Source organism: Phoxinus phoxinus, assembly GCF_949152265.1.
Source record: "Phoxinus phoxinus genome assembly, chromosome: 18".
Taxonomy (NCBI): domain Eukaryota; kingdom Metazoa; phylum Chordata; class Actinopteri; order Cypriniformes; family Leuciscidae; genus Phoxinus; species Phoxinus phoxinus.
In genome coordinates, this window is record NC_136893.1 from 8904920 (window position 1) to 8921584 (window position 16665).

A 16665-nucleotide genomic window follows, 5' to 3' on the forward strand; every position below is an offset into this window, starting at 1 on the left:
TCGCTGTGAGTGTTCGGCTCCAGGGAGACAGGCGGCGGATCTCTGTCTGAATCACACTACACAGGACAGTATAATAGAGGACAATTATTGAGCTCTGCGACTGAAAATTTTAAGTGTGGCGGCTGTGAAAGTGCTTGTGTGTGTGTGTGTGTGAAAGAGAGAGAGGTTGTCCTTTACCTTCAGTGGATTAATTACAGCCTTTACCTTGTCTTTACTTCAGACACCACAGAGACGGCACACGTCAGAGCAGGTACCTGATAACAGTGTTAGAGAGAGAGAGAGAGTGTGTGTGTGTCCAGAGTCCTTGCCACAGGGCAAGTGCACAGATATTCTCATAATTACTTCTGAAAAAAGCTCATCATATGCTGTTACAATGTGAGATCTGAGGATGATGAGGTGGACATGAAGAGAGAACACAGAAAAAAAGTGAAGAAGAAGAAGGAGTGTAATTTCTGGAGTGTTCCACACTGCCTTTACAAAAGTTTACATGGTAACCATATTTTATTCTTACTACAGTGAAAAAAAAAAAAAATCAATCAAAATTTTTGAAAGATCTCATATTATCATTTATACATGTATAGTAATATAAAGTATTGCACTATAGAGTGGAGTAAGGTCTATTTTTAGAGAGGAGACGGTATAATCACTAGCTTTATACGGTACACCTCGCTATGAACCTCGGAATTGCCTTATTTTTTTGTGGCATAAATTCAACAAAGTACTGGAAACATTTCTCCGAGATTTTGCTCCATATTGACATGACAGCATCACACAGTTGCTGCAGATTTGTCGGCTGCACATCTCTCATTTCACCACAGTAATGAGATGGTGACCAAATGTAGACCTTTTCTCTACGAAGTCTATGAAAGAGCAACATCTGAGCAATGCAATGCAATTTATGTCATTTTGTGTGCCAGTGTGTAAGTAAATCACAAGATGTTTTGCTTAGGGAGCTGCATACTAGCTATTTGCTATATTAACTCGTACTGTTTCCACAGGGACCGGTGAAATAGAGAGTTTAGAGAAAGAGAAGAGGAAACAGAAGGCAGGGAGCTTTAGAGAATACCACATTAAAATACAGGACTCCTACGCTTTCCACACAAGCACCCTCACCTCTCTCCTGAAATACTACGGATATGCTAATCTCAGCCATTCGCTGAGTTCCTCAATAGAGTAAGGGCATATTTTAAGAGAGCAGACAGTATAATCAGCAGCTGTGTCCTTCTAACGTTTCGTGCTGTGGCTTCATAAACCTGTGGTCACCATGTTCTTTTCTGATTGCTCATTTTGATTGCACCGGGTTGATTAGAGCTCTAGCCATGAAAAAGTTTCCATCAGTCTGAATGCTTGCAGTGGACGTATTTCTCTAGGCTCTGCTTCTTCTCCCACTCTCTCGCTCTCGTTTTTCTTTTTCTCACTCTTACTTGAAATCAGTGAGCGTCTCTTGACCTTGCGTAGGCTGAATGACATTACACGAGACTGGCAGCGTGTCCCTGACGGGCCACCGTACTCCTCAAATTTCCAATTTAAATAGTTGGAGCAGCACGAGAGACACTGGCATTAACAATTCAAATAAACAGAAGCCTCTGTTAATGTGTGCATTATTATCACCTGCATCTCAGAGGAATGGCACAGTGGTAGAGCAGTAATTTCAATGAGGCGTTTGACTAGGAGTGTGTGTAAAAGCGTGTTCTTAGGGAACCCAGCTGAAAAAACTGCTTACATCAGTCTCAGCTGGATTAGTGGTCTTAAAGGTGGTCTATTGTGCAAAATTAACTTTGACAGATATATTGTTTAACACAACCGCCCTATTATGGTAAAAAAACGATCCACTCTGTTATTTTCCTCATAAATCAGAAATGTTATGTCTCAAAACGAGCCATTCAGAAACGCATACATTGTGACGTCACAGTGAAATAGGCCCCGCCCACAACTGACAAGTACCTAAAAAAATTCTAAAACCATCAACACACACAGGAAGTAAAGTGTAGCCTGGTGTAAGTTACAACTTACAACTAGTCTTACATAGAAAACGCAGAAAATACACATGCTGTTAATAAAATGAAATATATATATTTTTTAAATTCTTTGATGAATAGTTTTAAAAAACATAATTTATTTGACGTTTAAATCTTTTGTAACAATTGAAATGTCTTGACTGTCACTTTTGATAAATGTTATGTACCCTTGCCGAGTAAAAGTATTCATTTCTTTCAACAAACAAAAATCTTAATCAATTGAGTGAATCATTCAATGACTCACTTATTAAAGACAGTCACATCTTTTTGTTTGTGAATGAATTGATGCTTTGAAATCTATTGACTGAATGATTCATTGACTTTCAGGAATAACTGTTGCCTCATGTTAAAATGTTACAATGTATATGTAAAAAAAATCTGCATTGCATTCGATTTTTTTTGCACTGTCACTGAAGCCAGCTCTGTGTGTGTGCGTTTAGCACAAGCCCGTGAGGCTCATAAGTGTAAGTAAGCTTTGTTGGCTCTAAAAGAAAATAGATAAACATCTCTGTTGTATATCATTGTATAAGGCGCTTGGCGTAGATCACTGCCCGGGGTTAAGCTGTCTTGTCGAGTGCTGACAAAGCTCAAGGACTTAGTCTGACATACGACCCTGTTTATATATATCCGCTCGTCACTTTTATTTTAGACATACACTGAAGATGTACATTATAGCGTATATTAACTGTTAGAGTTAAATTCCCTGGGATTTTCCTTTATACTATGCATATATGTCCCTCAATGCATTCATCATGTGTATTATGATGCTTTCATCCATTTCACCTGTTAAACGCCCATCGTTCTGCGGTGTTTATCATGTGGCAAAGGCGTTTCATGCTCTTTGTGCTAGCGTGACCGAGTCTGCCGTATTTCAAAGAAGAGTCAGAATGGCAGACACATCACCGCATCCTTCCCCACCGCCTGGATGCAGCGTCTGAGTTAAAGGCACGTTAGCTTGCCGATCGCCATCAGATAGAGCGCAGGCAGGGGGATCAGAGATACATGAGGGAAAGGGGTCAGCTGTCTGCTTGATGCAAACGTTATCACGAGGAAAGCTCACTCCTTATCACTCTCACACCCACCGGCGGCCCGCCTGCCTGGCCGAGGATTATCCCTCAAGGGCGAATGCTTCTCCCCTCCATCATTCAGGCTCCGTACGGCCACCGCATACACCGCAGAGACCCGCTGCGAGAGAAGAAGAGTAGATCGTGCATGAGGCTAGGTGGTGTGGAGCCAAAAATATGTTACAAATCCGAATGCCCAGAAATAGTGTTTATAATTTCTTTTTTATATACAATGACTCTCTGGAGGGAGAAATTGTGCCATGAAAAAGACATCTGTGAGTGTCAACCTACTCGGCCACCTCTCTGAGGTGATTCGTCCACAGTCCTGGACTCTTTCAAGTGTCTCTCCAGTCAGTCTATTAGCCCGCTCTGCGGCGAGGGTTGGCCGAGGAGAAACCTGCACTAATAGGGCTGGAGCTTATGGGGGCGTATGGGGGCTAAAGTTACACCATCATCAGCTGTGAGAGAGTAGGGAGGTGAGTGAAGACTAACTACTCTCAGCCTTCAGCGGAGCTCAGGAGGTCCTTAAAGTCTCCATTATGGTGCACAGAGAGGTTTTCTGAAATGAAATGGACTCGAAATGTGATGTTTTATGTTGACGGGGGATCTTAGACTGTGGCACTTGACCTAGTTCACTAGTACATGTATCTGAAAGACCTTTTTTGGTTTATAGAGGAGGTTGTTGACCTATTTTATAGCCTTTGTTAAACGAATACAATCCAATGGAAGCTTGTGTCCACCACAGAATAAAACAATTTAAAAGATAATTGCAAATTTTTCATCTCACAATTCAGACTTTTTCTGACATTTTTCTCTCAAGTTTAAATCATGCAATTCGGAATTTTTTTCCCTCAGAATTGTGAGATATAAACAATCTACAGTCCAATTCCGAGGGAGGGAAAAATACTGACTTTTTTCTCAGAATTGAAAGTTTACATCACACAATTCTGACTTTATAACTCGCAATTGCAAGTTTAAAAGTCAGAATTGTGAGATAAGAAGTCAAATTTGTGAGAAGAATATAAATAAAATATTGTTTCATACTGTAGAGACCAAGATAAGCTCCTCAAAAGCTGATAGTATGAGATTTGGCCAGGATCTTGCCAGCTTGCTTTCAGGAAGTTGCTTTCTTGTGCTGAATTGAGGTTGAGTCAGACCTCATTTCCTCTGCAGCTCTTGACAGTTCAGATTAATACAGAAGATCAGATGGAACTCGAGCACTCACAGAGCAGACAGAGAGCAATGGAGAGTTTCACCCCAATATATAAAAGTCCCGGACCTCATCTTTCCTCATCCTTTCTACTTTCCCGTCTCCAAATGACTCCGTCGCTACATTCCCTAGCCTGTCAAACTCTTCCTTTTGACCTGACTTTGTGTTTCTATTTTTATCATTACCCTCCATTCCAAGTGTTAGTTTCTCTCTCTCTCTCTCTCTCTCTCTCTCTCTCTCTCTCTCTCTCTCTCTCTCTCTCTCGCCATGTTACTTATGGTGTAGGTTATTTTTGTTTATTATTATTATTTATATTACGCTTATTTTCTGCTGGTGCCTTTTAAATTTGAAAGTAATTCAAATACTAGTAATATTTAAGTTAAAAAAAAATATATATATATCTTTTCAGAAATTTTGACAGCCCTAGTTTCTTGTCTAATCAATCTAGTCCTTTTTCTGAGCAAAGCACAAGAGGCGAGACTCTGCTTTTACCCGAGAAAGGCTTTAATGCGCATTTGATCAGAGAACACAGCATGAGCACCCTTTATATATTTCTAAGTAGAACAGATCTTTTTGAAGCGCTTTAACGCCATTTTATTTCAGCACTGGAGAGAAACTAAACAATTTCACACCGTTTTTGAAAAGCAATAAATATGTACTGAGAATCTTTTCGGAATTAAATCTATTTTTGCAGAAGTAATATCAACTCCTCAAAAGCAGAATAAAACTGCATTAGTTGTGCTCCACTATCTTGAACATTACTTGATAATAAAAGGCTGTGAAACCAAACACTGTGAAATAAGAATTAAGGGAAAAGGAAAGAGGCTTGACATGGACGTTGTGTTTCTTGTACAGGTATCAGACCGCTGTGTGGTTGCTTTGGTGCCCAAGCAGACGTCCTCCTACAACATTCCTCCCACAACTAGCATCTCTCGGACTTCTATCAGTAGATATGGTGAGTATGTTTGTCTCATGATGATGATGATGCTGCTTCTGCACAATTCACTGTGATTGAGAAAAGGCCTGTAATTATCAGTTTAGATAATTAGAAGTTTGAAGTTTGTTCACTGTTTCACAATATAGAGGTAAATACATGGTTAAAGACTGGCTTTAAATGAAGCCTCTGATGATTGTGTGCTCGAGCCACGTGCAGTCATTTTGCTTTACAGCCCGCAGGATGCCCAAGGGATCCTTCAGGGCACCAGAGAATGAGAGCGAGAGCGAGAGAGCATGCCAGGGAGGGTAAGAGGAAGTCAGAGAGAGAGGTGTTAGCAGTTAACATGAAGCTCAGTAATGCTGATTTCTCCACTGAGTTTGGATGCCGCCCGTAATGGACACATTAGCTCCTTCCCCATAGCGTTGCTTTGAGGGAGTGCCACAGGGCTCCCCATCTGGCCCGTTCTCATTTTCCATCACACTGAGCTGCAGGCCACTCTCTGATTGCTAATTATGCACCGCCGATGATACTTCACACGGGCGAAAAAACTCAAATGACACGCAGCCAAATACCAGGGCCAGTGATGAAATGGAGCCCCTTGTGCATTGTCACCTAGCAACCCTGCCAAACTGTGCACACAAACATCTCACCTGGCTTCAATTCACTAGATCCACATGAAACACGGCCCGTATCAGCGCATTACACGATTCTGTTAATAAAAGCTTGAGGATGTTTCTCGCATCTGTGCAGTTTAATGAAAGAGTGTAATTATCTTCTCTTATCACATGTAAACATAATGACATTTAAAGTTCAGGGAACACTTCAAACGTCCAAAGACGCAACAAGCAACCTGAGAAATATTCTATAAAGCTATCTTTATTTCTCAGCCAACCTCAATCTTTTTGTATCCTCCCCCTGAATTAGGCAGTTAAGAGTTTTTAGGGTCACGTTTGGCACTTTGATCTATTTTATTGCAAAAAGCTTGTTGTATATTTTAGGAAACTCATCTAGTGGGAATGAGATGGCACAACACAGCACAGTTTTTGGCTGTTTTTACAACCCGCTCTTGTGTGTGGTGCATAAAAAGCAGCTATCTCATCTGACAGAGCCCTGGTGCCCATCAATCACACCATGGCACAGCGGGCACAGCTGTGCACAGGCACCTGCTGATTGATTCATATCAATTTAATGCTCAACACTTAGCAGCTCGGCTCAATTTAGCATGCCAGCAACCCCGGCCCAAAACAACACACTTCTCACACACCTCTGACTGGCGGAAGAGAGCAGCAAACATCAAAAACATGCAACATATGCACACAACAGTTTATGTTAGAATGTGATCAAGCACCCTTCCCATAATTGTTTTTTACTGCATGATATGCGTGTATATATATATTAGTATATATATACTTATTTTATCATATAAGCATCCATCCCATAATTCACTAATCCCTCTGATTAATTCAAACTTGTTAGACTGATTAAAAGTCAATAACTGGTAATTAAATACCATACTATTTTTGTAAAAAAATATAATATAATGGCATTTTTATAATAATATATATATATTATTAAAAAATATATTATATATAAAAAAAAACTATTTTGTGACTGTGTATTTACACATTATCATATAAACATCCAGTCCATAAGTGTTAATTCAGTAACCACCCTGATGAATTTGCAGAGTAATTTTGAAAAACATAATTATAAGATAAAGAAATAAGTGTTACACAAAAAGTTGAAATTATGACACAAAAAGTCATTAAAAATATAATTACAAAATTAAAAAGCCAAAATTGACTAAATGTCACAATTATTATTGTGTCAAAATTATTACTTTCTCATCTCATTTTGACATCATACTTATGACTATTATCTCATAATTATGTCTTAGTAGCTCAAGAATTTGACATTTTGGATCATAATTACAACTTATGTCATAATTATGATTTACCAAAGCATGATGGTGAAATGGGCTTCCACACTTTTTGACCAAAGAACCAAATCACAAGAATCATTTGTTTGTGAGTGATTCAGACTACACTAAAAGTGCTGTTAAAGTCATGAGTGCAATTTTCAGTGGTGTATACTCTCTCATAGTCTAGTAGTAATCTCTCAATGTCAATACTGTGCCAAAATGACTGTTAGTTTGCAGTAGCTTTAGGTGGATTGAACCCGCAATCCTCTTCTTCCTGTACACCCCTGCTGCTAACACCACCATTTCTCCTGAATTCTCCCTTGTGGCGCCGACCCGCTCAAAATTCCACTTCTGTCTCGAAATAGCCGAGGCTATTTGCCTTCCTTCGCTGTTTCACATGCCCTTTGAAGCCAGGTGATGAGGACAGAGAGAGATAGAGAGAGAGACTTTGAAAAGATACAAAAGAATATACCACCATTGTGAGAAGCCGATCCGACCTCCCAAGAGAGCACTCAACCACTGAAAAAAAAAAAAAAAAAAAGCCACGCATCTAATTGGAGAAGTGAGTAAGAGACTGATTATTTAACACGCGAGGATGGAAGAGAAAAGGAGATGAGATGGATGAGCGGGGAGCTTAACTCATTAGAAATCTTTAGATGCATTGATTAGGTCCTGCGATGCAGACGTTTAAAGCGTGTGTGCAGCACAATGAATCAGGACCAACCAATTATGAAGCCTTTGAAGAGGAGGCCAGAGAGCGTCGACTCATCTCTCTCGGTCTTGAATGAATACAGAGATGAATCTTCTACAGAGAGAGAGTGAGGAGGAAAGAGATACACAGGGTTAGACGGAGTACATGAAATGTGAGAGGGCCGCGCTCTTTCTATTCATTCCGAAGAATGACAATGTGGAAGAATGGTGGTGTAAGAAGATCATAATCCTCTTTCTATATCTCTCTCTCTCTCTATTCCCACAGACTCAACATTCCGGTACACCGGAAGTCCGGACAGCCTGCGTTCTCGTGCTCCTATGATCACCCCGGACCTTGAGAGCGGAGTCAAAGTCTGGCACCTGGTGAAGAACCATGAGCATGGAGACCAAAAGGAGGGCGACCGCGGGAGCAAGATGGTATCTGAGATCTACCTCACCCGCCTGCTGGCTACTAAGGTAACCTCACATTTTGTGGTGAATTTTTTTTTTTAATTAACTCCCAGCAACCAGCCAAAATCAACCATGGTCTGCCTGAATACTTGATTTTGATTGGCTGGAAGGTGTGCAGTAAAACCGCTTAAAGGATTAGTTCACTTTTTAAAAAACTTTTGCTGATAATTTACTCACCCCCATGTCATCCAATATGTCCATGTCTTTCTTTCTTCAGTTGAAAAGAAATTAAGGTTTTTGATAAAAACATTTCTCCATATAATGGACTTCAATGGGCCCCAAACGGTTCAAGGTCCAAATGACAGTTTCAGTGCAGCTTCAAAGGGCTTTAAACGATACAAGACGATGATTAAGGGTCTTATCTAGCGAAACGTTCGGTCATTTCAAAAATAAATAAAAAAGTTAAAGTTTTATAAGCACAAATGCTCGCCTTGCTCTGTTCTGTGATGCGCGTTCGTGACGTCACGTAATATCCAATTACGTTGAAAAGGTCACGCTTCACCGAGTCAGTGTTTACATATGTGCGGAAGGAGGGCCATATACACATATTCAAATGTCTTTGTGTCAGTTTATCGTTTAAAATGGCCATTTCGTGTGTGTATCCGGGGTGTTGTAATATTAAAAAGCCTAAAAGAAAATTTTCGTCAGGACAGAAATGTTTTACTTTTCATAGAAGCGTGACCTTTTCAACGTAATTGCGTATTACATGACGTCACGAAGGCGCACCACAGAACAGAGCAAGGCGAGCGTTTGTGCTTATAAAACTTAAACTTTTGTATTTATTTTTGAAATGACAGAATGTTTCGCTAGATAAGACCCTTATTCATCGTCTGGTATCGTTTAAAGCCCTTTGAAACTCTCATTTGGACCTTGAACCGTTTGGGGCCCATTGAAGTCCATTATATGGAGAAATGTTTTCATCAAAAACCTTAATTTCTTTTCGACTGAAGAAAGAAAGACATGGACATCTTGGATGACATGGGGGTGAGTCAATTATCAGCAAAAGTTTTTTTTTAAGTGAACTAATCCTTTAATGCACAGGTAGTTTCAAGTCAGTTTAATCACTATTCTAATACTCGATTATGACTTCATCTCTGTGTCTGATTGATTATATATTTTTGATGCTGACAGTATAGGTTGACTTCAAGTTCAAAACAAGTATATTTCTACAAAATATGTGCAATATGTTTCCTTTAATGTTCACGAGTCACTCTTGGGTCTCTCTCTTTTAATGTTCAAGGAGTTAATAATGTTAATGTTACTTGCTTTTGTCTTTTAGGGTACGCTGCAGAAATTTGTGGATGACCTGTTCGAGACTCTTTTCAGTACAGTGCACAGAGGCAGCGCGCTTCCTTTAGCTATCAAATACATGTTCGACTTCCTGGATGAGCAAGCGGACAAGCACAGCATCCATGACACTGATGTTCGCCACACCTGGAAAAGCAACTGGTGAGAGGAAAACCCTCATACACAAAACCTAACCTTCAGAACTAAAAACGAAAGTTGTTTCCAGTATCTGCAATGCAATGTAAACATTCTCTTTCTATTTTTTGTTTGTTTATCTTCACAGCCTTCCTCTGCGCTTCTGGGTGAATGTGATCAAGAATCCCCAGTTTGTTTTTGACATCCATAAGAGCAGCATCACGGATGCGTGTCTGTCTGTGGTGGCTCAAACCTTCATGGACTCGTGTTCCACATCCGAACACAGATTGGGAAAAGACTCGCCCTCTAATAAGCTGCTTTATGCTAAAGATATCCCCAACTACAAGAACTGGGTAGAAAGGTATAAAAAAAAAAAAAAAGTTTTTATCTTTTTCATATTACTTTTGTAACAAACTAAACCCCATTATCATCATTGTCTTCATATAATGTTAATTCAATAGTATAAACAAGCTCCCATACAACATTGATTTGATATTGACTATCGCCCCCTGGCTGTCTCCACAGGTACTACGCTGACATCAGCAGGCTGCCAGCCATCTCCGATCAGGACATGAATGCGTATTTGGCAGAACAGGCACGACTTCACTCCAATGAGTTTAACATGCTCAGTGCCCTCAACGAGATTTACTCCTACATTAGCAAGTACAGCGAAGAGGTGAGGCCATCGGGATTCATCTTAAAACATTCCAACAACCATCATTTTCCAAACGTCCTCAATGATTTATTGCCTTATATCAATGCAGACTGACTTCTCGACTCATTCTATATGCTCTGCATTGAAACCGCCTGCTCTGCTGTCTAAAGTGCCTGAACAGAGCTACAAAAGTGAATTATATAATATTTGTTTTGTTTATGGATTGATGGTTCTAGGCAAAGAGTGTAGAATTTGTCTAGATGCGCGTCACAATAAAAATACACTGGAACTTCAGACTGTTACGTCGAAGCCAATGATTTTTCTCATGCCTAAAGTACTAATTTAAGTGATCTTTTATTTTACAAGAAACCACATGGCTTTGACGTAACAGTGAAGTTACAGTGGAGTACGTTACAGTGTTTTACTGAGGTGTGTAGCATACAGTTGATTGCTAGTAAACCTCGATTTAGTTGCCAAAAGATAATCATTTGAGGTCTGTGCCTTAATATATATTATACTGGTGTAGTTCCTCAGCCATAAATACTTCCTCCGGGTTAATACAGCCTTATTTGTAGAATAACATGCATTGGAACAAGAGGTGCTGGAAAAAGTTTCACAGAATGATGTCATCTTTAAACAGCGGCAGCATGCTTCAGAGTCACACACACACACTTATGCACAGTGTGGGGACAGACAGGGAGCGAGAATGAATAGGCTTCTGATGAGGAAGATTACACAGCTAGATCACTGACAGCCACTCCGACACAAAGAGCACTAGAGTAGGGCCCACGATGGAGATGTTCCAACCGTAATGGCAGCTCCACTCAGGGGACCCATTAGTCTGACCTTTACTTTACACAGCATTTAGGACAGCGCCAAGAGCCCGGAGACAGCCTCTCCTCTCGCTCTCATGTAAATATCTTTGGTTGCAGGTCTGTTTTCTCTTGTCCTCACATTCCTCCGTAGTCTCTCTTCTTCTTTTTTTTTGCGTATCCTTTTCATTCTTTTATGTACTTGGTCTTTCTACAAATAGAGCAGTGATTCCCAACCAGGCATATGTTTACAGGCGGTACTTATAAGAGTTTGAGTTTACTTTGTAGATTAAAAGTGGATTTAAGTTTAATAACTTTAGTGGTGTCAAGATTGACATTATGATGATTATTGTATATTATATTGACTTTTTTAAGGGCAGAAAACAATATGTGTCAGTTTTGGGTTCAGCTATTATGATAATGATGGCTGATTGTACATCATACTGCTTATATGCAGCTATTTATATAAATAAATACACCAGTAATATTTATTAAATATATTCAAAGTGTATATATTATTAAATATTATAATAATATACTATTTATTATATTTAGTATAGTTATAACATTATTTTAAAAAATACATGGACATAAAATGTTGCTTTTAAAATATTGGATTATCTATCTTGTAGATGTTAATATAGTGTGTGTGTATATATATTTGTATTATTATTTTATGCCATTCAAGTTACTTCTTTTTTAAGTTCTTTCTCTCTTTGCATTTCTCTTTAAAGTGACTTAAAAATTCTTTCATCATTTACTCACCCTCAATTTGTTCCAAACATGTATGAATTATTTTCTTCTGCTGAACACAAAATAAGATATTTTGAAGCATATGGTAATAAATAAACTGTTGATGGGCCCCACTGACTTCCATAGTATGGGGGGGGAAATACTATAATGGAAGTCAATGGGTCCCGTCTCCCATCAACTGTGTCATACAGGTTTTGAAGAACTTGAGGGTGAGTAAATGATGACAGAAATTTCATATTTGGGTGAACTATCCCTTTAACTAGGGACTAGCTATCTGTCCAACATGAAATCAATGCAGAAGGTCTTCAGAGGCCATTTAAAGCAGTGACCGATCAAGATGTCGACAATTACCTTTTCTAACTTGCATAGAATGAAGATAGAAAGACTGTATTCGATATCCCGAATAATAGAAGTTAAGTTGAAAAGGAAAACACGTTGAGTCAAGTCACCTTTATTTATATAGCACTTTTTACAATACAGATTGTATCAAAGCAGTCAGTAATAACATGAAAATAATACAACAAAGTTTGTTTCTAGAAGAAAATTGCGTCATCGTCCACCTTAAGTAAGGCAGTTCAATATTGTTGAATATTAAATGTCCCCAACTAAGCAAGCCAAAAGCCAAGGCAACAGAAACACAAGTGTAAACCATGAAGAAAAGGAAAAAAAAGGAAGCACAAAGCTAAGAGGAGAACATCCTTTTGTTCACCCAGCCAAATGTGTGTGGCGGGACAATCCGTACCTGCATGCAGTAATTCAGATTCATTATACAATGCGAATAGGACAACTGAAAATAATTACCTCTGTCAGCGCTCCGGAGCACTTAACCTGATGAGAGAGCGCTAGACAGAGAGAGGGAGAGAATATGCGCTCTCCTTAAAATGAAGGCGACTGAATCAGACACAATGATGTGGAGAGTGCTCCTGCAGCTGTGCTGAAATACATGAAAAATTCAGTGCACGCGCTCCTCGTCGAATACATGCTCACGCTGTGCACCTCTAACGGAAGCTCGGAGCGGCTGCAGAAGTGTTGACCTGCCCCGTAGCTACAGCCGCTGAGACAAACCGAGCAGGTGTGGGCCCAACTTGGCTCCGATGGCAGGAGTCCTGGGAATACTGGATGCTGATGGAAGATGAAACGGACATCTAGTGCCTCCCGATCTTGTTGGTGGCTTCAAAATTTGACTTTCATGCATGAATTCTTCTGAGTTTGTGTGCCGCAGTGTGGTGAAGTGATACTAATGTAATTCCTTATTGAAGGTGGGATGAAACCTAAATCCGAGCAAGGGTGGACCAAACTTAGTTTGGATGTTGTATGAGGTGGTATAGCATATATTAAAAATCCTAAAGTTTAACCAGGTTGCAGATTTGTTTCCGATTCATGACATTGTGCCTTTGAGCAAGGCATTTAAAGGGATAGTTCACACAAAAATGAGTACAAAATATATTTTGCAGAATGTTTGGGCTGCTCTTTTAAATACAACCAATATGCTTCTGTATAATCAAACTAAGTGGAAACTCACGGGAGACCCTAGCAGGGAAGTCAGGGGACAATTTCTTTACAAATTATTATGATGAGAATATGCATAGGTAGCATTCTAAAGAGCTTTATTATATATATCTAAATATCAATTTTGAATATTTTATTCGATTACAGCTAATTAAAACTACGATTTTGAGCTGTTCCTCACATAAATACACAGACTTGCAGTGCAAGTCGTATAGACCATTTTTCTATTGTCGTTAACTAAAACACTTTTTAAGTGTTTAAGTCCTTAAGTGAAAGTGAAATTAAATTAAGTATAAATATTAGATTAAAAATGTTGCCCTGGAAATAAACAAAATCTAAAACTGAAATTAAAAATAAATTAAAACTTAATGGTATTATTTAAACAACTAAAACTAATAAAAATGACATAATCGCATGATAAAATAAATTAAAAAGTGCAAATGAAAAATAAAAATCGAATTCAAGATATTATAAAAAATATAATCTTATTTAAATAATACTAAGACGTTACTGCTTGCAGTCCTTGTACAGTCGACAGAAGGACAGAATTAAAACTTTTCCTTTAACCTTAGGTTACTTTATAGCATTACATGTATAGTTTGGATAAACATGTCAGTTACGTGATAGATATAGTATTCATAAAGTTGTAAGTAGTAGATTGATGTAGTTTCAGAGTCTTTGTTTACAATCAATCATTGTTTGGCAGCTACAGGAGGAGATTCCCACATAGACGCACCCTCCAGCGAGCTCACGTCCACCATTTTAGGCATCTAAAAGATATCATTAATGAAGCCCCATCTTGGCTAGCTGGAAGTGCCCATATCAATATAATTTCCCATTATTTTCACTGTTTGATGTGCAAATGAGTGGCAGACTGCAGCCACAATGCCATTTCCCGCCGTGTTCCTCTGACACCACAGTCAGAGACTGTGACATGAGCACAGAGAGGGGTCGATCCCGTCTGCACGCCCCCTCGCAACATGACTCGACATTTTTGACTGCTCTGTTTTCAAAAAACACACACAGATGGAAAATGAGAGATGGCACTCTGCAGATTGGGTCAGACTCAAGTTATACTTTCCTTTTTAATGAAATATTCATGAAATGAAGTCTCTGGCAATTTTTCTCTCAGAGACTAAAAATTTCTCCAAGTCTCATATCACAGTGAGCAGTAACTTTGTTATAATTAGATACAGAGTATTCCTTCTGAACAAAGTGTCTGGTGTTTAATGGTTGCCTGGATCAGTTTAATGTTCTAGTTGCGGATGGATGCGAACGGCAGCTTTGTTCACATTAAACCCAATTCTTTGATGTATATATATAAAAAATAAAAATAAAAATCTCATATGAAATGCTGCATTCAGTTTTGTGGCCACGCTCCCCCTCTGTCCTCGGATCACATTCATGCTTTATAACCTTTTAGTTTTTTCCATCCTTCATTACGTTGTAATGTGTTCCTTAGAGCATGCGAGATCTGACCGCTCACCTGACATCTGTGGTAATGCCAGTGATTAACACCTCCCTCTGTTCTTTTGGTAGATCACTGTTGCACTGGAACAGGACGAGACGGCAAAGAAACAGCGACTGGCCTACAAAGTGGAGCAGCTCATCGCCGCCATGTCGCTGGAGAGCTGAGAGAATGACAAAGCTGGGACGAAGGACGAAAGACTCAGTCAAACCATCATCTAAAGCCTCTCCACACGAAAGAGAGCAACACTGGCTAGAGACACGACACCAACAATAGCTTGTGCTTTTTTTTTTCCTACAATTTTGTGGAGGTCATCTTTTAAGACCAATGGACATCTATTTGATGAAAGCGAGTCACGTGGCTTTCATCTTCAGGATGGGATCAGCTGTGGAAATTATGGAGCTCTGTTTTTAGTTTTGTTGTGGGACGAGCTGTTCCTGGGGTGTTGCTTTGTTTCTTTGCTTCGTTTCAGTTCATCTGGTTGGATGCGCCTAGCACATATGCAAGACTTGCCGCATCTGAAGAGACGCTGATTCTCCCTTAAAAGATGTGCTTGCTAGAAACCATTTGAGGAGGATTCGACCGAAGGAAACGGACATCTACTGCCTCGCCATTACCCTCCAGTTGATGGCTTTTACTTCCAAATTTTATTTTTATACATGAGTGCTTTTTGAGTTTGTTTCATTGAGTCGGCTAGTGTAATTCCTCATCTTGGTGTGGCGGAAGTTCAAGCGTCTTTCTGTCCTTGGAAAGCAGCGGCTGCTACCAACAACACGTGTGCATGTCGACACGCAAGTACAAACTTTTGAGTCCCTCTGACCTAAGAGACCATGAGGCATCTGCATTGTTTGGGAGCTAATGAAACTCACAAAAACGGGGCCAGATTTCAACCAGCATGTCCCTAACTCTCTTCAACTGACGACAAAGGACCACAAACCCAGTATCAAACTGGACGAACTCCACTCTGCGGTCTCTCTGTGTGCATATGTTCTGTTTTCTACACGTAAGCGTATGTGAATGTACAAACGTTACTCTATTTTGTCTTCGCATTTTTGTTGCTTTTCTAAAACGGGAGTCAGTTGAGCTGATCTCTCCGGCACGACGTCCTAAAAGACTGAACCTCCTTCTCCATAATAGCGCTGCTCAGATTCCGATACGAAAGCGGCGATGAGTAGCACCTTCAGCTCAAATCACGCGTGGAGAAACCCCACCTTCCCTTTCAAACGAATGGACTCGCTCGAGATCATCTTACCAGAGAGTATTAATTATTATGTATGGTCCAATGTGTGTGTAGTCTGCATGCATTATACAGTACCTCATATTTAAAAAAAGAACGCCTCCTTTCCCATTTACTCCTATGTTCAAGTGCCAAGAGGTCACGTGAGTTGTGGATGACTCAGAGGAACGCCGTTGATGTAATATACCATGTCACTTCCTTTCTGTACACACCCGTCGGGATTAAGTGCCAAAAGATCACTTATTTACGCACTTGTCGGTTGATGCTTTATTAAGGGAACGGACCCTGTATACTGTAAAAAAAAAAAAAAAAAAAAAAAAATCTCCGGTTTAGAAGTTTCATTCTCACCACTCGCAAATTCAGGTACGAAAAAGACCATGAGCTTGGAACGGGATTTGTAAATATAAGAAGTATTTGTAAAATACTTTAGATGTCTGGGGTCTTGATAGCTGGAGTGGGTTCTTTCCAATCTCTTTTGTTTTTTCAGCTCTTTCATTC

General features: G+C 39.6%; 1 protein-coding gene across 1 annotated transcript in view; it reads left to right on the forward strand.

Annotated features, from left to right (window-relative positions):
• plxna2 (plexin A2) overlaps nucleotides 1-16463 on the forward strand; it is a 116571-nt gene extending 100108 nt beyond the window's left edge. The window contains exons 24-29 of the mRNA XM_079588276.1: nucleotides 5148-5247; nucleotides 8127-8317; nucleotides 9591-9760; nucleotides 9882-10094; nucleotides 10259-10409; nucleotides 15002-16463. Coding sequence (XP_079444402.1) covers nucleotides 5148-5247; nucleotides 8127-8317; nucleotides 9591-9760; nucleotides 9882-10094; nucleotides 10259-10409; nucleotides 15002-15097 — 921 coding nt within the window. The 3' untranslated portion in view covers nucleotides 15098-16463. The remainder of the gene's footprint in view (nucleotides 1-5147; nucleotides 5248-8126; nucleotides 8318-9590; nucleotides 9761-9881; nucleotides 10095-10258; nucleotides 10410-15001) is intronic.
• The last annotated feature ends 202 nt before the right edge of the window (nucleotides 16464-16665 follow it).